The sequence below is a fragment of the Desmodus rotundus genome, chromosome 12 (assembly GCF_022682495.2).
Source record: "Desmodus rotundus isolate HL8 chromosome 12, HLdesRot8A.1, whole genome shotgun sequence".
NCBI classification, from domain to species: domain Eukaryota; kingdom Metazoa; phylum Chordata; class Mammalia; order Chiroptera; family Phyllostomidae; genus Desmodus; species Desmodus rotundus.
In genome coordinates, this window is record NC_071398.1 from 45,479,926 (window position 1) to 45,503,691 (window position 23,766).

Sequence of the window (23,766 nt, forward strand, 5' to 3'; positions counted from 1 at the left end):
TGATGACGCTGGGGGCGGGATCGTGACCCAGTTCGAGCCAATGAGGCAAGCGGTAGGAGGAAGCACATGGCTCTGCGCGTGCTGCCTGACCCGGAGAGTGGGTACGGGGTGGGGGGGGGGGGGGAAGAGGCGCCGCTTAAAGGAGCCGCATATCCAAACGAATGTTTTGGAAAACAGGAAGCCAAAACCCTAATAGTGGGGTTTAAGAAGACGGCGATTGGTTTCTAGAACAAGGCTGCTATTCTCGAATACCCCGCCGCAACTGGAATCAGACCACTGAGAAACAGGAATTATTCTGTCCCTTTAATAGCTTTGTTTTGGGGGTGACTCCCCTTCCCTCTTGGGTAGGGTTGGGAAGAACAGGTGCAATCCTCGATAGGGAATCTCAGCGACCATGGGGGACACCATCCACTGTAAGACAGACGACACCGACCGGGGACGTTAGTTTAGGGCACGGTAGGATGGACTGTGCAGGGGGCGTGCAGTTGGCGGGGGCTGGGCCGCATAGGGCTCTACCCCTGGGAGGCTGAGAAGGGGGAACCGGAGTATGCCAGGTTGGGAAGCTGGGAGAAATGGTCCGGCAGTGGGCTGAGCCGTAGAGAGGCAGCAGGAGGGTGGAACAGGGACGTTCAATTTCAGCGTCAGGCTGAACTATGTGAAGGTATTCTTGCGGGGAGGAGGAGGGAGCTCTGGCCTGTACCATGTTGAGATGTCAGAGAGGTGGCCCTTTAGATCACAGGGCTGAACCGAGGAGAGGAAGTAGGAAGGGAAGGGGATTGAACCATGTTAATTCTCAGGAAAGGGGGGCTACCAGATTATGGAACAGCATAGGCTTTTATACCTATGGAGACAGGAAATGGATCTGGATTCGGAAAGCCATACTAATGGGAAGCACGGACCAACAGTTATGCGTGTCACAAAGAAGCCAGGAGTCTCGGGGTATAGACCAAGTTGCAAGTAGCAAGCAGGGAAGAGGAAAGACAAATCACGGACTAGCAATGGCCTGTGGCGGGGAGATGGACTGCGGCGCCTTGACACGGCAGGAGGGGGAGAGAGCGAGTGAGAACTCAGGAGGCTGGACCATGCAGAAGCAGCAAAGGAGGGTGGTAGACTGTTTACCATCGAGGGGACACACAGGCGGGTTAGACCAAGACGTGGGAGGGGGGTGCAGACTGGACCATACCATGCAGGCGGTAGTTGGGGCCTCGGCAGCGCCTCTCAGGGTGCCGAGGGTCCCTGTTGCCCCTCAAGGCCCTATGGGCCAAGGGCTGCAGGGGCCGGCCGTTACCGCTGAGGCTCTGGAAGATCTGGGATGGAGGATTCTGGCTCAGGAGTCTCAGGGAATGCATCTGCCACAGGAAGGGGGTGGGGTGGGAAACGGGAGTGAATAATGGAAGTTCTGATGGCGTCATACACGAAGTCCCGCCCCTGGGAGCGGATCAGAGGTGCCTTGCTCAGCTGCACCCCATGACCCCCTCCAGTTCCCAGTCAACGTGGGGAAGGAGGGTAGGTGAGGCAAGGGGTGGGGGATGTAGACGGAGGGTCACCTGGAGGGAGGTGATATTGAGGGCCCGGTCAATGAGGATCCAGGTGACAGTCTCAGAGCAGGGTGGGGTGCTGAGAGAGCCCTGATAGGTGATGAAGCCGAAAGAGTCAGGGAATAGGAGCTCCAGGCTCAGGTCTTGAAGAAAGTAGGCGTCATCTGCAGGCATATTTCGCCAGAGTGACGAGGAGCGCTGCACTTGCGCTCCCCTGTTTGCACCCACCTCCTCCACCAGCGGGACTTACTCTTGTAGGAGATGCGGGTGATGGTGTCCCGGTTAAGGAGGCGGCTGAGGAATGGGTTTGAGCTGCCAGCCACCTGTGTGTGGGAGGCGGGGGGAGGGGGCGGTGAGGTAAGGAGGAAGGAACGCAGAAGTTCAAGCCCTCCATCCCTCCCCCACACAATACCCAGGAGGCTGAGCCTTCCAGCCTCCCTCTTCCTCAGAGCCCAGATCCCAGGTGCCCAGTCCCTCCCTCCCTCCGAATCTTGCCTGTGCTTACATTGACAAAGAGGCTGAGAATGGCCAGCCCATTGGGGCCCCGGGAGGCTGCGCTGAGGTTCCCGTAGAGTTCTTGGTTGAAGTGGATGAGCTGCACCTGGGAGGGCAACAGAGCAAGTGGAGGTCCCCAGCAAAAGGGGAGGAGAGAATGGGTGCAGCTCTGAGCGTTTGGGGGTCCCAAGTCAGGTTAAAGATAAGTGCTGGGAGGGAGCAGTTCTGTGGGGAGGATGTGGTAAGGCATTAAGAGGAGGGTGAGGGGAGGAATTGGGTTGACTCAGGGCAAGGGTCAAAGGTCAGAGGTCAGTGGCCAGCACCTCAGCAGAGAAGCCCTGGTGGTTGATCTGGTGTTCAGAGCCGGCTCCGTCACGTGCTCCAAATAGCAGCCGCAATTCACTGAGTCGGTGGCTATAAAGGAGGGGACCCCCAGACACATTGACCACGGGCCGGGGTGCAGGCAGGAAAGACACGTGGCGACCGGTGTTGTACAGGGTTCCCCGGAGCTGTGGGAAAGGTGGAAGACAACATGGGGACATAGAGAGAAGGTCTCTTTCTTCCCATTTCCACTCCTGCATTTCCTGCTTCCAACAATCAATTCGTCATTCACCATAGTTTCAGCACCACCGACTTTGCAGGCTCTGTGCTGGCCCATGGTAGGTGCTCAATGTTAGTGAATTTATTTTATTTAATTAAATATTTATTGAGCCCTGGCTGGTGTGGCTCAGTGGATTGAGCACCGGCCTGCGAACCACAGGGTCACCAGTTCGATTCCTGGTCAGGGCACATGCCTGGGTTGTGCACCAGGTCCCCAGTAGTGAGTGTGCGAGAGGCAACCACACATTGATGTTTCTCTCCCTCTCTTTCTCCTTCCCTTCCCCTCTCTAAAAGGAAGTAAATAAAGTCTTTAAAAAATATATTTATTGAGTTGCGGCTATGTGCCATGGATACCAGGAAGAGAACAATGAACAAGTAGATAAAAACCCTGGGCTTCACGGAGCTTATGTTCGAATTGGGGACAGATAGTAAATAATGACTCCCATGAGTAACTGCTCGTTAGATTCTGCGCCCATGCTGGGAAGAACTGGAGGCTCTGAGGAAGCGTAATGGGAAACCTGGCCTAGATTGGAGTGCAGGGGGAGGTCAGGGAAGGGCTGCCCTGCGGAGGTGGAGGTGGCGTTTGAATGCAGACCTGGAAGAGCAGAGAGAAGGGCATTTCAGGAAGAGGGAACTGCAAGTGCAAAGGCCCTGAGGTGGCCTATTTTAGTGACAGCAAAGAGGCCAGTGGGACTAGAGCCACGAGCAAAGGAGAGAATGGTGATGGGAGCCAGATGGACAATTATGGGGCCTTTTAAATTTTTATTTCAATCATTGAATGTATATAACACACTTGGCACAGTGTCAGCAAGTGTTTGCTTTTATTACTTATTCTGATGGAAGGGTTTTCAGCAGGAGACGTCTGATCGGGTTTGTGTTTTTAAACGTCTCTCTAGCTGCGGGATGGAGCATGGGCTGCAGGAGGCAGAGAGGCAGGCAGGCCAGGAAGCGATGAGAGTAGTCCTGGTGGGGGGGGGGGGGGAGTGGAAGCCACAGGAAGTAAAAGCATCTGAATGATATTTGTCAGGGAGACCAGGAAGGACACACTGGATGTGGAAATGGGGGTGAGGACAAAATGGGGAAGGGCTCCGAGGCTTTGAGCTGGGGCAGCTGAGAGAAGGATGGAGCTGGCCGGTATAGAAAGTGGTATCATGCACTGGCTGGTGTGGCTCAGTGGATTGAGCCCTGGACTGTGAAGCAAAGGCTCTCCAGTTTGATTCCCAATCAGGGCACATGCCTGGGTTGCGAGCTAGGTCCCCAGTAGGGGGTGTGCGAGCGGCGACCACACACTGATGTTTCTTTCCCTCTTTCTCTCTCCCTTCCTCTCTCTCTAAAAAGAAATAAAATCTTAAAAAAAAAAAAAGTGGCATTGCAAAGTGAACAAGAGTATGGACGCTGGGACATTGCTGCCTGGGTTTGAATCCCAACACTGGCAGTCTCCAGCTGTGTGACTTCAGGCAAGTAACTTAACCTCTCTGTGCCTCAGTTTCTGCATTCATAAAATAAGGATAATGTTAGCACCTATTTCATGGGGTTGCTGTGGGGATTAGAGGGTTTAACAAGCTTTTAACACAGTGCCTGGCTCAGGAAAATTCTATTTTACCCTTGCTTCTCCAGAGATGGGGAGACTAAGGAGCCATGTGTGGGGAGGGTAGAGGAGCCTCCTCTCCACCCAGCTTGTACCCCTTCTCCCCCAATTCAGTGGGGCCGCCCACCTCAGTGGTCCATCCCAGGCTTCACTCATGCCCACCCCAGGATTGGTTCCCTGGATTGGGAATGCCTCCTTCCAAGCCCCTTACCTTTTCTCCCCCAGTGCTGAGCCTCAGTGGGGGCAGGAAGGGGTCATAAAGAACCCTCTTCAGCTCCACATCCACGGGGCTCTGCCGCTTCCCCACGGCACACAGACTCCAGGCTGCGTTCACCAGGCCCCAGAAGGGAGGCCCTGGGGGCAGGGGCAGGGTAGGGAGGAAAGGGAGTCAGAAATAGGGGCTGGATTCCAATGTTGCCATCTGCTGAGAAGGCCGTGGTCTGGCCCCCTGGATCCCAGGAGAAGGGGGAACCTGCACTCCTGGATCTGAGGGAGAAGGGGGCTGGGGTCCAGAATCCTGGATCCTAGAAGAATCTTGGAGGAGTTTCTTAAGACCCCCTAACACCTCCTAGCCTCTCCGTGATCAAACCTATCTCAGATGCAGTCATTGGGGAAGGAACTACAACTCCCAGCAGGTCCTAGGGCTACCAGCCTACTCATTCTCTGCCGCCTTGCCCCAGAGCCCATGGGAGTTGTAGTTCTTTCTGTCTCCCTGCAGCACAGCTGGATAATGAATGTACTGGGGAGAGGACTTGCAAGAGAGGGCTGGACAAGGCAAGGGAGGGGGCCACCGAACCTTTGGCTCCCAGCAGGAGCTAGGACCTGCCTGCCTCTTCCCCTGCAAGTACACACACACTCTCTCTCTCTCTCTCTCTCTCTCTCTCTCTTCCACCCCCACACTCTCCTTCCACTCACTCCCACTCACCACTTGAAATGCGCATGTATAATGCCCCATGGTGAGCCCCTGGGGTTCAGAGGCTGGGCGGGACTCAGGAGGGAGGAAGGGAGGGGCTGGGACTCCTGGGAGGAGAGGGTTCCTGGGTCTGAGGAAAGAGGTGCCCCGGGCCTGGACTGCTGGGCCCCTCCCCGGCTGCACCTGGCACGAAGTTTCCCTGGAGATTATCCTTGTAGCTCCACCAGTCCTCGGGGTCAGGTGCGGGTCCAATGTGAGCTGGTTGGGGAGAGAGCAGCCTGAACCTCTCTCCTTGGCACCCCCACCCCCGCCCCTCCCTCAGGGGCTCCTGCCCCGACCCCAGGCCTTACCTGCTGCCCCCAGTGCAGCCCAGAGTACCAGCGTGCGAGGGGCGCTCAGACTAGCTGCACCGCCCATCCCCGGGAGGCCTCTGGGCGACCTCTTCCCAGTACCCTGGCCCCTCTCAGCTCTTCCCTCTCCTTTCCGAGGGACTCTGTCCCTCCAGGACTTCCAGCCTTCCTCCTCTCCTCACGGGGAGTCCCGGTTCCCCAAATACCAAGCCAACGGGGGACTGAGATCCCCCCAACACACTCCTCTCCGTCCTCCCCTCCACACCTCTCTTCCTTCCCCCCAACTCTCCAGTCTCCCCCTGCCTCCCGATCTTTCTACTCCTCTCTCTGCCTTCTGCTTCTCCCTGGGGTTACCTCTTGGTTTCTAATCCACACCCCCTCTTGGCTCTTTTCATTAAGCTCTCCCAAGCCACCTAACTCCATGTCCCCATCCTGCTTCTCTCCCTCCTCCTCCTCCTCTTCCTCCCCCCTCTCTCTTCTCTGCTTCTGCCTCTTCTTTCTGGTCTCTCCCTCTTCACCTCCTCTCTCCCCCTCTAAGCTTCTCCGTCTCTCTCTCCACCTCCTCCTCTCCTGCCTCTTCTGTTTCTCTCTCTCTTCTCCCTTGTCCCTTCCTCCCTCCTCCCCCTCCCTATCTTGGTGTTATTTAATTTTTTTTGTGGTTGTTGGGGGGGCGGGCGAGTGCTCTCACAGCAGCGAACTCTCCTCAGGCTGGTGTGTGTGTGTGTGTGTGTGTGTGTGTGTGTGTGTGTGTGTGTGAGATACCCAAGGGGCAGGATGGAGGAGTCGCTGGGGCCATGGGGGCGGGTGGCCCGGACACCTGGGGCTGGAGCTGGCGGTTCCCATCTTCCTCAGAAAGGGGAAGGGGGGGCGCTTAAGGTGGAGCTGGGAGAGACCTCCCAAGTCTGCGTGCTCAGGGCCTGGCCCGGGAGGATCCGAGGTCCCCCAGCTCTCGGAGACCCTGGCCGGAGCCTGCACGAGCGCCTGCAGCCCCCGCCCAGAGCTCCCCTCGGGCCTCCGCCAGGGGCTGCCTTAACCAGGCTCGGGGATCCCCAGGGAGACTGGGGTGCGGTGAGGGCTGCTGACCAGGAGGGGGAGGCAGAGACCTGGAGAGGGAGATAGAGGTGGGGAGGAAGAGCGGGGAAGGCCCCGGCGAGAGAGCCCGAAGTGAGATCGGAGAATGCGGAGGCCCTGGAAGGGAAGGGGAGCCTGAGGCAGATGCTGAGAAGCATGGCGAAGGGAGATGGCAGGCTAGAGATGGGAAGGCGAGAGACAGAGACACGCACCGAGTGAGAGAGATAAAGATAGAGATAGGGACAGAGAGAGACCCAGAATGAGAGGGGGAAAGAGAAGCAGAATGCGAGATACAGATGGAGGTGGAGAAAAGGTACAGACACAGAGAGACAGGCAGAGAGACACACAGAGGTGGAAGCATAGACTCAGAGACAGATCCGCCAGCAGGTCGGAGATGGAAAGACAAGATGCCAGGCAGGAGGGGTTGGAGAGAGACAGAAACAGAAAGGAGATCAATAGACAGAAGGGCACAGCAAACGCTGGAGAGACAGAGGCATAGAAACACTCCTAGGGCCAGGGACAGAGGGGCCAGGGGAGGAGAAAGAGGCGGACACATCTGTAAATACAGACCACAGGGAGGACCAGATGGCAGAGACCTAGATAGAGGGAGAGAGACCCAGAAACGGACGAACCAACCTAAAGGGAGTCAGAAAGCTGTGGCTCAGTGCACTGGGTGTGTTCTTCCGCAGAGCAGAAGGTTGCCGGTTTGATTCCTGGTCAGGCCTGGGTTACAGACAGGCAACCCTATCAATGGAAACATAGATGTTTCTCTCCCTCTCTTCCTCCCTCCCTTCCCCTCTCTCTAAAAATAAATAAATAAAATCTTTAAAAGGAAAGAAAGACAGGCATTCAGAGAGAGAGAGAGAGAATTGGAAAGGGATGTTTAAAGGGCCTCTTGAAGGGAAGACTATCATCTGTGGGCTTATTTTAAACCATCACAGGTGGGGAGAGGACAGAGCAATGGAGAGAGACAGACCTTTATAGTGAGGCTTAGAGGTTGGTGACACCCTGATCAGAAACGCAGGAATGGCCCTGGCTGGTGTGGCTCAGTGGATTGAGTGCCGGCCTGTGAACCAAAGGGTCTCCAGTTCGATTCCCAGTCAGGGCTCACACCTGGGTTGCAGGCCAGGTCCCCAGTAGGGGCCACGTGAGAGGCAGCCACACATTGATGTTTCTTCCTTTCTTTCTCCTTCCCTTTCCCTCTCTAAAAATAAATAAATAAATAAATAAATAGGCAGGAATGTCTCGGAGAGGCAGAGGGCGCTATGGAGACAGGGAAAAGAGGCAAGACATCATAATAATAGAGACAGTAATAACAGCACCTACTGCATACCACGCAACATTATGAGCATTTCTTATTTTAAAAAAAGATTTTAGTTATTTATTTTTAGAGAGAGGGGAAAGGAGGAAGAAAGAAAGGGAGAGAAACGTCAATCCGTGGCCTCTCGTATGTGCCCAACAAGGGACTGAACCAACAACCCAGGCATGTTCCCTGACTGCGAATCAAACTGGCAACCCTTTGCTTTGGGGGACGATGCCCGACCAACTGAGCCGCGCTGCTCTGGGCAAAATCGTGAGCGTTTCTGTGAACTGCTCCCGCGATCCTCACAGCTGCCCTAGGAAGCATAGGCTGTTATCTCACTTTACAGATGAGGAAACCAAGTCAGAGGGCACAGGCGATTTGCCCAGTTACACTTAGGAAGTGGTGGAGGAGGGAACAAAAGCAAAGCGGAGAGGGATGGAGACATATGTGCCCAGAAACGAGGAAAGTGGCAGGGAAAGGCCCCTGGGGTCCCCAGCCCTAACAGAGATATTTCTCCATCAGAAGAAATGGCAGCCACCCAGAGAGTTCCCTAGATCTGGGGGCTGCGCTACGCACTTGGAGGCTTCATTCGAACCCTTAAAGCTGCCCCATGAGGTAGCGTTAGCCCCGTTATACAGACAGAACGCTGAGGCTCAGAGAGAGAAGTGACTCCCCCAGGAAGTAGTGGGTTTAATGGGTGCCCCTCTCCCCACAAAAAAGGTATGCCCACCTGTAACCTATGAATGGGCCTTATTTGGCAAACAGTCTTTGCAGATGTTATTAAATTAATAATCTTGAGTGAGGTCATCCTCCGTTATCCAGGTGGACCCTAAATCCAGGGACAAGGGTCCTCGTAAGAGAAAGGCAAAAGGAGATTTGAGGCAGAGGAGACGGCGATGTGAAGACACAGTTTGGGTGATGCGGCCACAAGCCAAGGAACGCCAGGAGTCACCAGTAGCTGCAAGAGGCGAGGAGGACCCGTAGGGCCTTCAGAGGGACTGTGGCTCCGCCAACAACTTGATGTCTGACTCCTGGCCTCCCGAACCACAAGAGAATAAATTTCTGTTATTTTAAGTCACACAGTCTGTGGTAATTTTTCACATCAGCCAACCCCAAGGATGAAAGAAAAAAAATTAAAACATGCAGTTCTTCAGTGGCAGAGACAATGAAGGAACCAGAGATACATGGGGAGGGAGAGCCAGATGGACTGATGCTGCAGGAAATACGTTGAACAAATGAATGAGTTAATGAAGTAAGATATAGTGACTGTGGCACTTAGAAATAGGTTTCAAAAAAATTTTTTTTGCATGGGTGTTAAGAGGAGGGCTTCTTCATCTCTCTTGTTCGACCACACCAGGCCCTTTGGCTTCAGGACCTTTGCAAAACGGTTGCCTCTAACTGGGGCTGTTTCACATTTTTTTAAATACTTTGTTTTCAAAGATTTTGTTTATCTTTAGAGAGGAGAAGGGAGGGAGAAAGAAAGGGAGAGACACATCAATGTATGGTTGCCCCTCGTGTACCCCCTGGGGACGTGGCCTGCAATCCAGGAAGGGGCCCTGAATGGGAATCAAACCTGTGACCCTTTGCTTTGCAGGCCAGCACTCAATCCACTGAGCCACACCAGCCAGGGCTCTTTTGCATTTCTCTGCTGGGCAAATTAGTATTCAGACTCGTATGCACTTCAGGAATCTGTTCTTGCAGGAAGCCGTCAGCAGCACTGAGGTGGGCAGGGGCCTCCTCTGGGCTCTGGGAGCCAACTGTGCCGCCTCTATTCTAGCGTACAGATAGACTGGGCTCAGTGCCTGAGGCAGAGGGAATGGCCAGGCCGGAAGCGGGTCCCAGATGTGGATTTCACGCCTATTAGTCTTGGGCGCTGGGAACAAAGTTTGGGTCATAAGGAACATATGGGGCTTGCCCGCTCCTCACTTTCATCTCCTACTTCCCCAGCCCCTGGGTGGGAGGCAGTAGGGCCAGGACCATCCAGGCCTGGGTGGTTCCCACAGCCCCTCCTGGCCTCTTAGCCTCTCTTTCCCTGCTCTCAGCTCCTACTTCCTTGGGGAGTGCAGCAAAATCTTATTTATGTTCCAGCCTTCTGGGCTCTCCTCCTCTGGGGGAGGTGTGACCATAAATAAGTGGCCACTTATTTATGTTTAAATAATAACAATGATGTTTTTTCTTTGTTAACAATTATTTTTTAAAAATTCACATGGCTCTTACTCTCTGCCAGGCACCTTTCTAAGCCCATGACATACACATATCAACTCTTTTAACCCTCCTAATACACTCTGTGGGTTACTTCCTATTATTACTATCATCACCCCCATTTCATAGATGAGAAAACTGAGGGACAGGGAGGGATCCGAACCCAGGCAGTCTGACTCCACAGTCCGTGATCTTCATGCAACTGGTCTCTACAGCAACGCCACCAACCGAACTTTCTGCTCCAACCGCTGTGGCTCAGTTGGTTGGGCATCATCTCACAAAGCGGAGGTTGCACGTAAGAGAATTGTACTTCCTCACATTCATAAACTTGGATAGAGCCATCGTGACCAATGAGCTGTGAGCAGAAGAACCACAGTCATTCCTGGGCCAAAGCCTTTGTCTCTTGTGAGGGGTCATTCAGTGCTCTCTCGCTCATGCCCTCTCTCTCTCTCTGCCTGGCACAGTAATCGAGGATGCCATAGGTTGGAGTGACAAGATGGTAGATGCCTCTCAGCCTGACTCCTTGAATGACTGGAAAATTGTCCCTTGCTGACTTGCATGAGACATGTCCATGAGCAAGAAATCAAACTTTCATTGGTTCAAGCCAACAGAGCCAGCCTTACCTGACTCACGGAGGGCTTCAGTGAAGAATGGGAACTAGCTTATTATATGAGGAAGTGCGTCTCAAGAAGAGAGAAGAGCAATGCAAAGGCCCTGGGGCAGAGAGTGTGGGGCTTTTTAAAGGCACGGGAAGGACGCCCGTTGGCTAGAAGTGTGGATGAGGGGGAGTGTAGGAGGTGAGGTCGGTTATATGGTGGCGGTAGAGCCTGTAGAGTTTATGGGGCAGGGCAAGGACTTTGGATTTTATTCTGAAAGAGATGGGAAGCCATTCAAGGGTTTTGCGCGTAACGGTGGCATGATCTGACTCAGGCTTTGACACTATCATCCTGGCTTCTGTGTGAAGAAGACTCTAAGGGGGTAGAGGTGAGACCGGTGTGGAAACCACTGGAATAACCCAGGCGAACTTCAGTGGTGGCCTGGACCAAAGCGGTAGCTGTGAAAGCGGTAAAAATGTTCGCATTATGAACGTATTTAGTAGGCACTATTACAGGATTTGCTCATGGACTGGACGTGAGGGCGGAGTGGCGGGGTGAATGCCCAACTGAGTTGGCTTCAACAGAGGACGAAAAGAACAAAGGTAAAGAATATAGAATTTCTCTGCAACTGAGAACTGTTCTTCGAGACTCTCACAGACTCCTAACTCTTGCTTCAGAGATGCCCCACCCCAGAGCCAGCTGGAGGCCAGCAGCAAGCTTCCCCAGATACAGGATACTATGGGGAGTTTAGGGGTTAAACAGTCACCCCCCCAACCCTGGAGGGTAGTTCCTGCCCCTTTCAGCCGGCTCAGGAGCATACCCTGAACGTTTATGGGCTGGAGGGCCCATGCTGTCTACAATACGAGGGCTCCCCATCCTCTGAGAGGCCACTTTTCTCTCAAGGAAGGAACGAGGTTGTTCCCGAAGCCCAAATGAACTTCAAATCCTATCCCTTCTTCTGAGACTTCCTCAAAGGACTCGCTCAGTGACTCTCCTACAAAGGTCCCCCAAACTGAAATTGTGTCGTTGATTGGAAGTGTAGGAGGCAGAGGTCCGGGTGGCAATAAATGTCCTAGGCCATGACCATTTTCTATTCCATAGAACTTACTGCTTCCAGCCTTTAAGCGCCATCCCTGAGGCAATAGGTACCCAACTTTTGGATAGGACAGTATTCTGCTTAGCAGCAAGTGATGTCATGCTACTCTTTGGCTCGCGATTGGCTATTCTCTCAGAAAAGGGCTTAGGCTGTGCTTCAAGACTAGGTAAACCCCACTCAGAACCTTTGTCAGATGTTTATCCAAAGTCCCCTTATTTCCTTCTCAGAAACCATCCTGAGGCCCTTCCGGAACTGAAAATTCCTAAATCTGGAACTTTCTGGAAATCTGGCCCTGGTATCCGGAAAAGGCGTATTCCTCCCTTTCCCAGCTGCTGTCCCCACCCACTGGCTTTTACCCAATCATTGGGCAACACAATCTGACCAGCCCTTAGTGGCGTCACATCAGCTCTTTCATCGGATTGGCCATTTTGTCAGGGAGCCGTAGCCATACTTTGGCTCCATTTACTCAAGGCCGTCTTCGTCTGCCCCTCAACAACACTTTCAGCACAGATCGGGGGTCTGTAGCCAAAGTTCCTCAAGATTCAAGACTTTATTGACGGTACTAGCTGCATAGGACTCAGGCCCAATGTCTTAGGCAGAAACCAAATGTCCTGTCTGCAGTTCGCCGCCTTTGTTTAACAGGCCTTCCCGCCTGCTTGGTGCTGGCGTAAGCTAGTGACGTCAGGGCCTCCTCGACGCCTGATTGGCTCGCTCAGGGTAGTGCCGTCAAGGTAAAAGGCTATTCTCATGGTTTCTTCCAAGGTCATTGGTTGGCTCTCCAGGCCGCTCCGCGGGGGCTCTAGTGCTCGGCTTGGGGCTCAGGGTTGCAGGCTGCAGGCCGAGGCAGCCCCCAGCGCGCTCCTTCTGCTGCAGCCGCCGCAAGGGCCTGGCCCAGCGCGGCCTCCAGGGAAGTGCGAGGCCGTGGCGGTCGAGGACCAGGCGTGTGGCGTCGGGGCCGCCCGCCGCACTGCCCAACAACAGGTACTCGGTGCCGGGCTGCAGGCGTAGGCAGCCGCAGGTCAGGTCGGCGCTGGGCACCCAGGCTTCCTGGCCGCCGCGACGCACCGGCCGCGCTCGCTGCTTGTACACGGCCAGCACGTGCAAGGCCAGCCGCTGCCATGCCGGGCCTACCCCCTCAGCCGCCAGCACCTGCGCGTGGAGAACTGAGGAGAGATGTCAGGCCTGGGTGGCGGGGAGCTTCCAGGGTCCCCTGAGTCAGTCCTGATGGGGCGGGGCTTACGGGATCACGTCAGGAAGGGTAAGCCCCCGTGGCCGTGGGGCTCGAAGGGAGGCAGACAGGGTCTGCCGTAGGCAAGAGCAGGCCGAGGCCTGTTCCATTCAGCCAGTTCCCCTTTCTCCTTCCACCCCCTGGAGGCCACCTCCCTCAGACATGGCAGGCTGACGGAGAGAGTGAAACTCAGCAAGGCCAAGAACGTAGGGAAAGAGGAGACAGAGGAGGGAAGGGAACACCCCTTTTCCACTGCCCCTGTCCCCCATGTGTCTTCAGGCGCATTAGGTCCTATATCAGAAAGAGCCCTTTAGAGTCTAACGCCCCTTTCCATGTCAAATGAGCAAATGGAGGCCAGAGAAGGGGGTGGCGCGGAGGCAGCCCCCGGACGCAGGTGCAGCCGCTGGCCCCTTTCCCCCCCCCACTCACCGTAGTCCTGTTGGCAGTACCTCCGAAGGCTCATGTGTACCCTGGTGTCCGAGACATTGCAGTAGTTGTGGCACTGAGGGTCTGGGGGTGGGGGTCGGGCTGTCTGCAGGGGGCTCCCGGGGCCTAGGCCACAGCGCGCCGCCCCTGCCCACCCCCGCATTCCATGTTGATGGACAGCTGGGGTGCTGGAACCCTGGGACTGGGCTATATCCCCACGGAGGGGCCCAATCAGCCCACCCCCAACCCCTCTGGCCGCCAGGGATCTCCACACTAGCCTGACTTACCCAAGCTGTAAGCGCTAGAGGTCGTAGCAAGCGTGGTTGTTGCCTCTGGGATTCCTACCAGAGAGCAAAGGAGAAATTTAATCTGAGTTCCTGCCCCTCCCCTCACCCCAAGGAATCCAGACAGCCAGATACTCCTTTAAGGTCCAAGAGGGCAAGCACCCTTTGCCCTTCTCCCTCAGGACCTGAGTCCCAATCCCTAACCTTTTCTTCCTTCACACCCAGGAGTCTGTACCCCCAGCCCCTCCTTCCTCAGATCAAGCGGTCCAGCAGGCCCCCAGCCTTTTTCCCCACCCTGAGACTGAGGAGACTAGGATTTCGGTCCCCACTTCCCCAGGAGCCCAGAGTCCAGCCTCCATCCAGCCTCTAGCTCCCATCCCAGAGGCCCAGCCATCATCACACCTGCCCATCGGAGATCTGGGATGTCTCCCTCCAACCCCACCCAGGACTTGGGGCCCCTCAGGACTCACGCTGGCAGGGCATCCTGGGGGAGCGGCTCTGCTGGTAGCCAGGACCGCAGTGGTTGCACGTCAGGCCGGTGACCCCTAACTTGCAGGAGCATTGCCCGCTGGTCTGGTTGCAGGTGCCGCCTGTCGCCCCAATAGGGTGGCACTGGCAGGCTAGATGAAGAGACGATCTGGGATGGGGGGCGTCTGGGCCTTAGATGCTCCTTCTCAATTCCAAGGCCCCTCCTCCCTCAGACGCAGGTGTCTGGTCCTGCCTCCTTTCCACCTGGGCTGGGCCTCAGGCCGCACTCACCCCTGCAGGCCTTCCGGCTGGTGATGGGCTGGTTAGGGTCCCTCCAGAACCCTGGCTGGCAGTAGTGGCAGTGCCGCCCGGCTGTGTGGTGGCGGCATCGCTCACAAACGCCCCCACTCCGGCCTCCCGACAGCCTGAACAGCTCTGAGTTGAACCTGCAGCGGCGGGCGTGCTGGTTGCAGGAACAGGCTAGGGGCAAGATGGAGCGCGTCAGACCCAGGCTTCCTGTCCCCAGCTTGTCCCCCGCTTTCCGTAGAAGTAGACTGCAGGTAGAATGTAGAAGAGGCTGTCTGGTTAAGCCTGGATCTCAGAACCTCTTCACTGCCATCTTTAAAATAGGGGCAGTGGACTGGGACCGGGAAAGCCCAAGGGCACTGAGGAACCTCCGGTGTGTGAAATCAGAGGGCTTAAAGGAGAACGGAGGCTCTGGGCGGGGGGCTGCAGCTCAGACCCCGCGTGTTCGTGCCCCACTGTCATCCTCGGGCACGTGACTTCTTTGCGCAGCTCTGCTTCCTTTGCTGTAAAATGACATTTCTAGTATCTGCTTCCTGAGGTTTCAAGGACATGTAACGGATAGAAAGTGCTTAATGTGGGGCCCGACACAGCATGGGCCCACTGTGAGCTTCCCCGGGCCGGGGCCACGTGCTGAGTGCCCAGGGCCTGGCGTTCCCACGGCAGCTGCGTGGGGCCAGCGCTGCCAGTGTCCCCGTTTCACAGATGCGAACCCCAAGGCTCAGAGTGGTGAAGGCACCTGCCCAGGGGGACTCAGCTCAGGAGTGCTGGAGGCAGAGTTGGAAGCCAGGCTTTTTCTGGCTCCAGAGTCTGTGCTCTTGGCCACTGCACTCCAGCACTCCCGCAGAGCTCTGCGTACCTGGTCCTGGGCGCCTGCACCAGGCTTTCTAAGGCAGTGGCTCTCAAATCTTAACTACTTCTCAGAAGCCCCGGGGAAACCTTGAAAAAGAACAGCGCGATTCCAGGGCCTACCCAAGGGCTTAGGCTGGGCCCTGGGATCTGTATTTCTAGCCAGCATCCCGGAGTGAGACGCTGAAGCAGGGGGTCCATGGACCACTCCTTGGAGAGGCTGAAGGGGTTTGGGGCTCTAAGAGGCTTGACAGGCCCAGACCAGCAGGTCCTGAGGACCCACAGGAGTAGGGGAAGGGGTCCAGGACCTGAGGCCGCTGGGTGGTCTCAGGCGAATGGCTCTGCCTTTCTGCGCCACGGTTTCCTCCTGGCCCAGTGGGGAGCTCCATTAGAGGCCACAGTGTTTCACAGATGACCGTGGGTAATCAGTGGCCTTTGGATTCTTTCTGACCTGAGGGCGATCACGTCACCTCCCTTCCCTCTGGAAGACCCCCATGGGGAAAGGGCCCCAGACACCGTGTCTGAAAGCCTGCAGCTTCACCACAGGAGTCAGGCTCCCCTTCTCCATCACAGTGCTGCGGGGGTCAGGGGTTGGTGCCCAGATCTGCCCGGGGCATTTGGTGATTCCCGTAGGGAGCTCCCCTGCTCCCAGGCCCTGCCCAGGCCCAGGATGAGCCCCGTTGCACCCCCAGGCCACATACATCCCCACTCCCTCACTCCCTCAATGGGGCATCAGGTCTGGCTGGTGGGAATGGACCAACTGAACAGAGACCCTGAGGTGTCAGGGCGGAGGGCCAAGTAGGACTCTAGTTAGGGTGAGGATAGAGTGGGGAGCCGAGGACAATGGTCTTGAAGTGAGTCATTTCGGGAAGAAATAGAGAGGGAAAGGGGCAAAGAACGTTAGAGGTAGAGAAGGAAGTCCCGGGTATTCGAGTGAGTGAGTGAGCGAGTTTGTGTGTCTGTGTCTCCGTGTATCTGTCGGCGGAGAGGATTTACCTTACAGGGCCTGATGACAGACACACTCAGACCCTCCAGCAAGGGCTGCAGGCTGGAGGGAGGAGGAGGAGGAGGAGGAGGAGGGCTGACTCTGAGGAAGGGCTTCCAGAGGTTTGGGGAAGGGCCCAGACTATGGAAGCTCCAGTCTGGGGGCCCAGTGGAGGCCTGGGGAGCGCTGGTCCAGCTGGATGGTCTGGGGTGAGGGGGAGTGATGGCCCCTCTCCCCAAGACGAGCTCAGCACCGCCCCCTGCTGTCAGTGATGCTCAGGGCACGGGATGCCGCCCCTCAGGCCTCACCTGCCTCTTTGGGGGGATGGTAACACCAGCAGCCGCTCAGAAAGCTGTTCCTTTGCGCCAGCTCTCACAGGGGCTGTTTTCCAACAGCTTCACATACATTAACGAGCTCAGTGAATTTTACTGCCGCCTTAAAGGAAGTGCTGTTCCTCCCCCCCCCACTTTACCAGCGAGCAACGGGAGGCAGAGAGAGGTTAGATCACTTGCCTGGGATCACATAGCCAGTAAGCAAGCAGGGGAGCTGGGATGCGAGCCCAGGCAGTCTGCCTCCTGCCTGCTGCCCCAGACCACCCAGTGTGACAGCACCTGACAGCAGCGTGGCAGGGACACACCAAGACCCCCCTGCCCCCGAGCTCAGCTTCTGGCCCTGCCAAGGCTGTGTGTCCTTGTGCATGGGACTTCCCAACCCTAGCCTCAGTCTCCCCACCTGTAAGTTGGGCCTGATGACAGGTGATCGATATGCACAGCTTTGATGACTGAACCCTAACCCCGTGTGGTCGATTTGATGAGTCGGGAGAGGTCCAGCGGCCCTGTCCCCTGTAATCACTCAATAAGTATTACCAGGGCACCTGCAGCAAGCCGGGCCCTGGGCTAGGTGCTCGAAAGTGTTATTCACGTCACCCTCGTCTTGCTTGTGTGTGGGGACAGACAGGAGCCCCCTAATGGGCAGGTAGGTGGCTGGAAGTCTGGGGTGGCCAAGATGTGGGGCTGGCAGGTGGGAGGCTGTGAGGGGAGGCGAAGAGGGGACCTGGCTGCAGAACAGTGAGGGGAGAAGCAAAGAACAGGCAGCCCAGGGTCTCGGGTTGGAGAGAGCACCCCGCGCACCTCAGGGTCAAGGGGCCCACTGCCGGCGAGTCACGGGGCTGGGCGGCGGGTGAGGGCGGGAGAGCGGGGCCCAGGACTCACGCAGGCAAGGGTGGGGGTGCCAGGGTGTGGCAGGCCGCCAAGGCCAGTCTCGGTGGGATGGGCGGCAGCTCTCACAGCCTGGGCCCGTGGTGTGGTGGCGGCAGCGGCAGCGGGGGGGCCGGGCCCGGGCCACACAGCGGGCGGCGTGGCCATGGCACTGGCAGCGTCCTCTCACTCCAGCTGCCGCCAGCCCAGCCCGGCCCCCGAACTCCACTCGCAGGTGACTGGCCACCACACTGGCCTCGGCGCCCCGTGGGGCACGGAAGGTCACCTTTTCAGGGCCCCCCAAGGCCCCAGGCCAGGCGGGTCTGCGCCACAGTGATCTCCAGGGACCCCCTGTGGCCCAGGAGGCTGACAGGACCAGGGCCGGGGGCCCCAAGGGGCAGAAGCGCAGGCTGACGGATGTCAGGAGGAAGGCGCCCCCCAGGGCCAGGGTCAGGCTGCCGTTGCAGGCAGCCCTGGGGCTGACCTCAGCCGCTGCAGGGAAGGTACAGGACTGGGGACAGGAGGCCGCTGTGCCAGCCAGCTGGGTCACCGGCGGGAGGCAGAAGCGGGGGCGGCCCCCTGGATGGTAGCATGGGTCCGAGGTGGCCTGGCTCAGGAGGAGCAAGAGGGCGAAGGTCACAGGCATTGTCCCAGCAGGGGCGAGTACCTGGAGAAGACAGGCATGGCCGGCTGAGGGCCTCACGTGTCCGCCAGCCCCAGGCTCTCCCCCAGGCCCCCTAGGGACCCCAGCATTCCGCCCCTTGCCCTGCCCAAGCCCCCTCCCCGGCTGCTTCTAAGCGAGGAAAATAGTTCCATCTGGGGAGAATTACTGTTTATACAACCCAAAGGGGAAAGAACGCAAGCAAAATCGAGAATTTTGCCTGAACTAATCCACAGCTTAACACCCCAGAGCGATCTGTCAGTGTCAAGGGCCAGGGGCCCTGGGGGGTGGGGGGCAGCTGGGCTGCTGGGGTCAGGGCTGGGCAGGGGAGGGGGCTTTACACATGGACGAAGCTCAGAAACAAAGGAACAGAGAGGGGGACAGAGGCACAGCCAGCAGAGACAGACAGGGGGATGAGAGGCAGGCCTAGGGAAGGTCCAAGACACCAGGGGAGGCCAGGAGGCCCAGACAGACAATGGCCGGGCACCCAGAGGCCACAGGGAGTAGGGGGACAGGGCCCCAGGGAGCCTGGGAGCTGGGACAGACAGACAGGCTGGCTGGTGGGCTCAGAGGCATCTGGGATCAAGAGCACCGACAGCCCTGCAGGCCAGGCTCGGCAGTGGGAAGGGGCGGGGGAAGGGGCTGGGGTGCCCCTGTGATCAGAGCAGAGGCCCTTTCCCACGTGGTGCCCTAACCTTGTTCTCCACACCCAGCATGGAGGGGACTGCGGCCAAACCACCGGACCTCCCTGCCACTCACCCCCAGCCTCCACCCCCCTTAACCCTTTCCCCCCCAGGTGCCAAGCCCCGAGAAGCGAGCTAAGGGAGAGGACCGGGACGGGTAGGGCTAGAGGCCTGGGTTGCTCTGGGGCTGGGAAGTGGGTGCAGAAACCCTTGTGGGGTGTGGATGGGGCAGATGCTAGGTCTCCCTTAGGACTCCAGGTGGGAGGACCCTATGCTGGGATTTCTGAGCACTTTCTAATCATTTCAGCCCCCCAGTCTGCCATCCTAGGCCTCAGAGTCCAGGGATCTGAGCCCCCACATTCCCCACTGATCCTAAGGTCCCCAGAGCAGACAGGGGAACAGATGTTGGGGGTGGCGGGTGTTGAGGGAGGGGGGAGAGAGAGGCGGGACAGGGCAGGCCCAGAGGCCAGCGTGTCCAAGGCGGCCAGAAGGCCAGACCCCCAGGATGGCAGCGCTAGGAAGAACTGGGTGTTGAAATGCCTCCGGAGCCTCTCTGGGCCCCACCGCCCAGTTGCCTGGCCCTAAATCTGGCCCTGGGCTGGGAGTCCATGGGACATCTGGGGCTGCAGGTGGGGTTACATCCTCTTTCAGCCTGATGTCACAGCCTCCAGTGTCCCCACTGTTGTTGCCGCATGCAGAGACTGCCTCCCCCTGCCCCCCCCCCCCCCCCCCGTGACGGGCATCACCCTCCGCCCCTGCAGGGGGGCCTGGCGCCATTTTGCGCTCTGGCGGCGGGCATTTGCCCGAAGTCCCTCAGCACCAGCCCCGTTTCCCTCCCACCTCTCCTCTGTTGCCTGGGTGGCTCAGGTGGTGTCATTTTGGCACCTTGGCACCTTGGGTAACCAGACTGTGAGTCCCCCAGTGCTCCTGAGGGACCCAGAAGCCACCCCTGCCCCCTACCCACCAGGGAACCCAGATGTCCAGCCCCCCGCCCCTTCCCCTTCTGGGAGCTGGAGCCCACCCCCAAACCCTTTCAGGAACAGAGGCTAGTGCTCCCACCAGACCCACAAGCAGGGAGCCAGGCCTGGGCGGTGTGGGGGTCCACTGGGGCCTCAGGCTCCTTTTCCCCAGCTTGTTTTGCAAGCACCCCTCCCTTCACCCCTGACGCTGGCCAAACCTGCACCCGAAAAGACAGCATTCCCCGCAGGTAGTTCCGCCTGTGTCTCCCCTCCTGTAAGAGCTTGGCGGTTGGGGTGGGCTCTCAGGAGTGAGTGCCGAGTGGCTGTTCTCAGGCCCCCAGCTAGTGGGGGTTCTGGGCGGGAGCTCAGAGCAGAGCCCGCAGAATCCAACACCACCACTGCCGTCCCCCCCCCAATCCCCTCACCAACCACAGCCACCGCTGTCCCCACAGGGACCCCTGCCAGCCACACCACCCCGGCCTGCTGCGTGGGACCTGAGAACTGCCACCGGGGGCCTGAAGCTGAACAGCCCGGAGCAGGCTGGCCAAGGAGGAGGCGCAAGGCAGGTAGGACAGGATGGGGCAGTGGCCGGCCGGGCCTGGGGTCCCGGCTGTACTCACTCTCAGCCCTGGAACAGAGGGCGGGCACGGCTCAGCCCCTCCGCGTGGTGGCTGTGGGTCGGGGCCACTCACACTGAGGCGGGACGTTGGCCCCTGGCTGTGTAACCCCGAGCCAGCCCCTCCTCCCCTCTGGAACTTCTATCAGCTGTGGGTTAACTGAGCGTTAAGGTCAGTCTCTCTCAAGCCCTAAAACTCGGTGTTCTTGGAAGGCTCAGGCCAGCCACGGGGAAACGCAAAGGCACGAGCTGCTTTCTGAGAGGGTGGGGCTGGAAGGGAGGGGAGGCTGCCCCGGGCCTCAGTGGTTCCAGCGGAGGGAGCGGGAAGCCGAGGGGCTGGAGCTCAAAGCCAGGCTCCCCCACGGCTGGTTGGCTTCCTGCGAGGCCTCAGTGCTCCAGTCGTGAAATTTCCGTGCAAATGATCCTGTCAACTCTATTATGTACTGAACGGGCTCCGCCAGAACAATAACGTTGCCCATCACTTCCTGCTGAGAAGTCAGGGCCTTGGGAGGATGAGGCACAGATATTTGCTGCTCTGGCCTCAAGTGCCTTTGGCATTGACTGTGGCACAGTGTGGGCCCCACCCAGACAGGGATTGGGGAGCCCCTGTCCAAAGCCTGCCCTGGGGGTGGCCCTCGTGTGCCACAGTGCAGTGGCCAGCCCCGGCGGGAGCCAGGACAGGGACATCGGATTTGAAAAAAAAAAAAAAAGCTTACATTAAGCAGGAGTCAGCTGTAAGAGAGGGGGATTGGGGACAGAGACACCCCCAAATCAGAGGGCACACATCGGACCCGAAGGCACGCAGTGTGAGGGGCCGGATAACGAGGGGGCAGTACTTGCCACCCTCCCCCATTTGAGGTCTTCCCCACGCCCGTGCTGCAGCGCACAGGTGCACAAAGCCCCGCGCCTATCCGGCTCCCATCCTGGAGCAAGGAGAGATCGCTACCGAAAAGTAACAAGCAGTTACGGGGAAGGCGACAGGTCCTTTGGAGCAGAAGCAAGTAGGGAAGTGGATGGGGAGGACCGGGGTCTCGAGGGGATATTTGGGCTGCGACCTGAGGGGGGCCAGGGCAAGCCTCACGGGCGTCCGGGCAGGCGCAACACAGGCAGAGGGAACGGTGGTGCAAAGGCTGGGTTTGCTGCCAGAGAGAGTTCCGGGGTTACGGTTAGGTCTCACTTACTTTTCCTCCACATCCAGAGACTGGAGGTTTCTTAGCCAGTGCTACCTGGAGGGGAGCTATTCCTCCCTTTTGTTCTCAATAGGCTTGAGCTGCCTGAGGCAGTCAGCACCCCTGGAGGTGCCTGCGGGAGGCAGGAGAGGCAGAAGCAGCCGGAGGGGGAGGAAACCACTCCCCCCAAGCCGGAAAGGAGACTTCGGGTGGGGGATTTCCTCAAGTATTGGGCACCTGCACCCTCCCAGCTCCCCAGTATGGGGAGAGGACCTAGGGCACAGCTCTGAGGTGGACTCAGCAGGGAGGGACCCGACCCAGAAATAGCAGAGGCCCCACGAGGCAGGGCAGTCAAACCCCACCTGTGACCCAAGGGCAAGTGTATTCACCCTCGGGACGTACTCAAAATATCCAGGACTGGAATGGAGAGCACAGGTTTCTAAAGCACAGTGGCCTGGGTTCGAATTCAGGCTCCACCTCTTTCTTAGCTGTATGACTTAAAGCAAGTTTCTTAACCGCTCTGTGCCGTAGTTTCCTCATCTGTTAAATGGTATAAAAACGTTCCTTCCTCATGGGCAACCATGAGGGCTAATTGCGTGAAGATAGGCCTGCAGTCTCGTACCTGAAACTCTTTGGACCAGACACTTTAGAGCCTGTGCTTCGACACCGCGGTGGGAAGCAGACAGCATGTCACACAGCCCCACCGGCGGGGGCTGGACAGTGTCCCACAGTCGAACGGTATTGTTTCTGCAGCAAACAGATAGCTGCACGTCATTCGAGCCAGGTTTTGTCCCCAGATGGGTTCAGTTCAGGCTGGGGTTCGCCCCCAATCTGGAGAAATGTATGACGAGGAGCTGTAGCTCGGGAGTGAGGGCGGGGACCAGTGCCCTGTGGCGGGACCCACACGAGCCTCAGCCTGGATTCATTCCTTTCTGCAGCTTTTCAGTTGTTCAGGCCGATGAAACGCCAGCAGGGGGAGCCCTTGAGACCCAAGAAGAGAGGGTAGCCGAAGGTCTGGCTCCGTGATTTGCAGAGCCTGCCGGGGAAATGAAAACGCTGGCCTGGTTCAAATCTATGGAGGATTTCTAGACGCCGAGAGCAGACCATGAAAGCGAACACGGGGCCCTTTTGCACGCAGGGCGTTGGGCGACTGCACGGGTCACACCCCAGGGAGGTGGCCCTGGGTGGTGATGCCTTTGCCCCAGCTGGGTCCTCCACCCAGAACCCTGGGCCTCAGTCCCCGCTCGGCTCTGGCTGGGCCAGTGAGCGGCTAGAGGCTGGGAACTGAGTCATTCTCTGTGTAGGACCCCGGGCGGGACCCGAGGTGGCCAGGCAGTGTGATAAGGATTGGGACAAAACTGCCAGTCACCAGCCCAGGGAGAAGAGGGGCTCGGGGCAGATTTCATTTACTTTTTACTGTTTACTTTGGTTTTTTGGAAACCAAAGCAGCAAGCGCGATGTGTCTCCTGCAGACGCTCCTCGACTTACATTGGGGTTCCATCCGATAACGTCCAGAATATCCTAAGTCGATAGTGCATTTAATACAGCTAACTTGCCAAACGCCCTAGCTTAGCCTAGGTGACTTTAAACACGCTCAGAACGCTTATGTTAGCCTGCAGTTGGGCGAAAGCATCTAGCTACTGCTGCCCAGCCTGGGAGAGAGTATTGTACCGCAGAGGGCTAGCCAGGGAGAAGATGAAAACTCAAACGTGGAAGTGTGGTTTCCACAGAATGCGTATTGCTTCCACACCGTTGTAAAGGCGGACAGCTGTAACTCGGGCACCGGCCGTACACCTCAGTGGAAGGAATGAGATGTCATCTTTAGTCCTCACGTGGGAAGAGCCAGCTGACCTTGCTGGGGACCCACGTCGAACGTGATCCATTCCAGGAGAGCCCTCGAGGGTTCCGATCTCCCTAAGGGGTCAGAGTAACAGAGCAAGGAGCCCTGGAGTAGAGGAGGGGCACTGTGGCAAGGCCCACGGAGCCCGAACTCTGAAGGGGTCAGAGAGAGGGAGCCAGAGGGAGTGAGATGGCAGCCAGGTGACAGAGAGGGGAGGCCACACAGTCCCCGGCATCTGCAGGGGGCTGGGGGCTTCTGAGCTGTAGCCACTGGAAAGCCACAGAGGAGGGAGATGAGAAAGCGGGTCAGGGTGCCCCCGGGGCCCGGAGTGAAAGGGCCCTCTCTGG

The 23,766-nt window shown here is 57.7% G+C and overlaps 2 protein-coding genes across 2 annotated transcripts; both read right to left on the reverse strand.

Annotated features, from left to right (window-relative positions):
- Nucleotides 1–281: 281 nt before the first annotated feature.
- CA11 (carbonic anhydrase 11) lies at nucleotides 282–6,160 on the reverse strand. Its single transcript, XM_024566402.3, has 9 exons — nucleotides 5,485–6,160; nucleotides 5,318–5,392; nucleotides 4,433–4,575; nucleotides 2,357–2,542; nucleotides 2,044–2,139; nucleotides 1,789–1,861; nucleotides 1,548–1,702; nucleotides 1,184–1,349; nucleotides 282–411 (listed from the first exon to the last, which is right to left on the reverse strand). The coding sequence occupies exons 1-9, from the start codon at nucleotides 5,549–5,551 to the stop codon at nucleotides 386–388; spliced, it is 987 nt and encodes a 328-aa protein (XP_024422170.1). The 5' UTR covers nucleotides 5,552–6,160; the 3' UTR covers nucleotides 282–385.
- Nucleotides 6,161–12,478: 6,318 nt separating this feature from the next.
- NTN5 (netrin 5) lies at nucleotides 12,479–18,152 on the reverse strand. The gene is made up of 6 exons (XM_053915865.1): nucleotides 17,507–18,152; nucleotides 14,450–14,638; nucleotides 14,161–14,310; nucleotides 13,694–13,747; nucleotides 13,410–13,490; nucleotides 12,479–12,915 (listed from the first exon to the last, which is right to left on the reverse strand). The coding sequence occupies exons 1-6, from the start codon at nucleotides 18,135–18,137 to the stop codon at nucleotides 12,479–12,481; spliced, it is 1,542 nt and encodes a 513-aa protein (XP_053771840.1). The 5' UTR covers nucleotides 18,138–18,152.
- Between the last annotated feature and the right edge of the window lie 5,614 nt (nucleotides 18,153–23,766).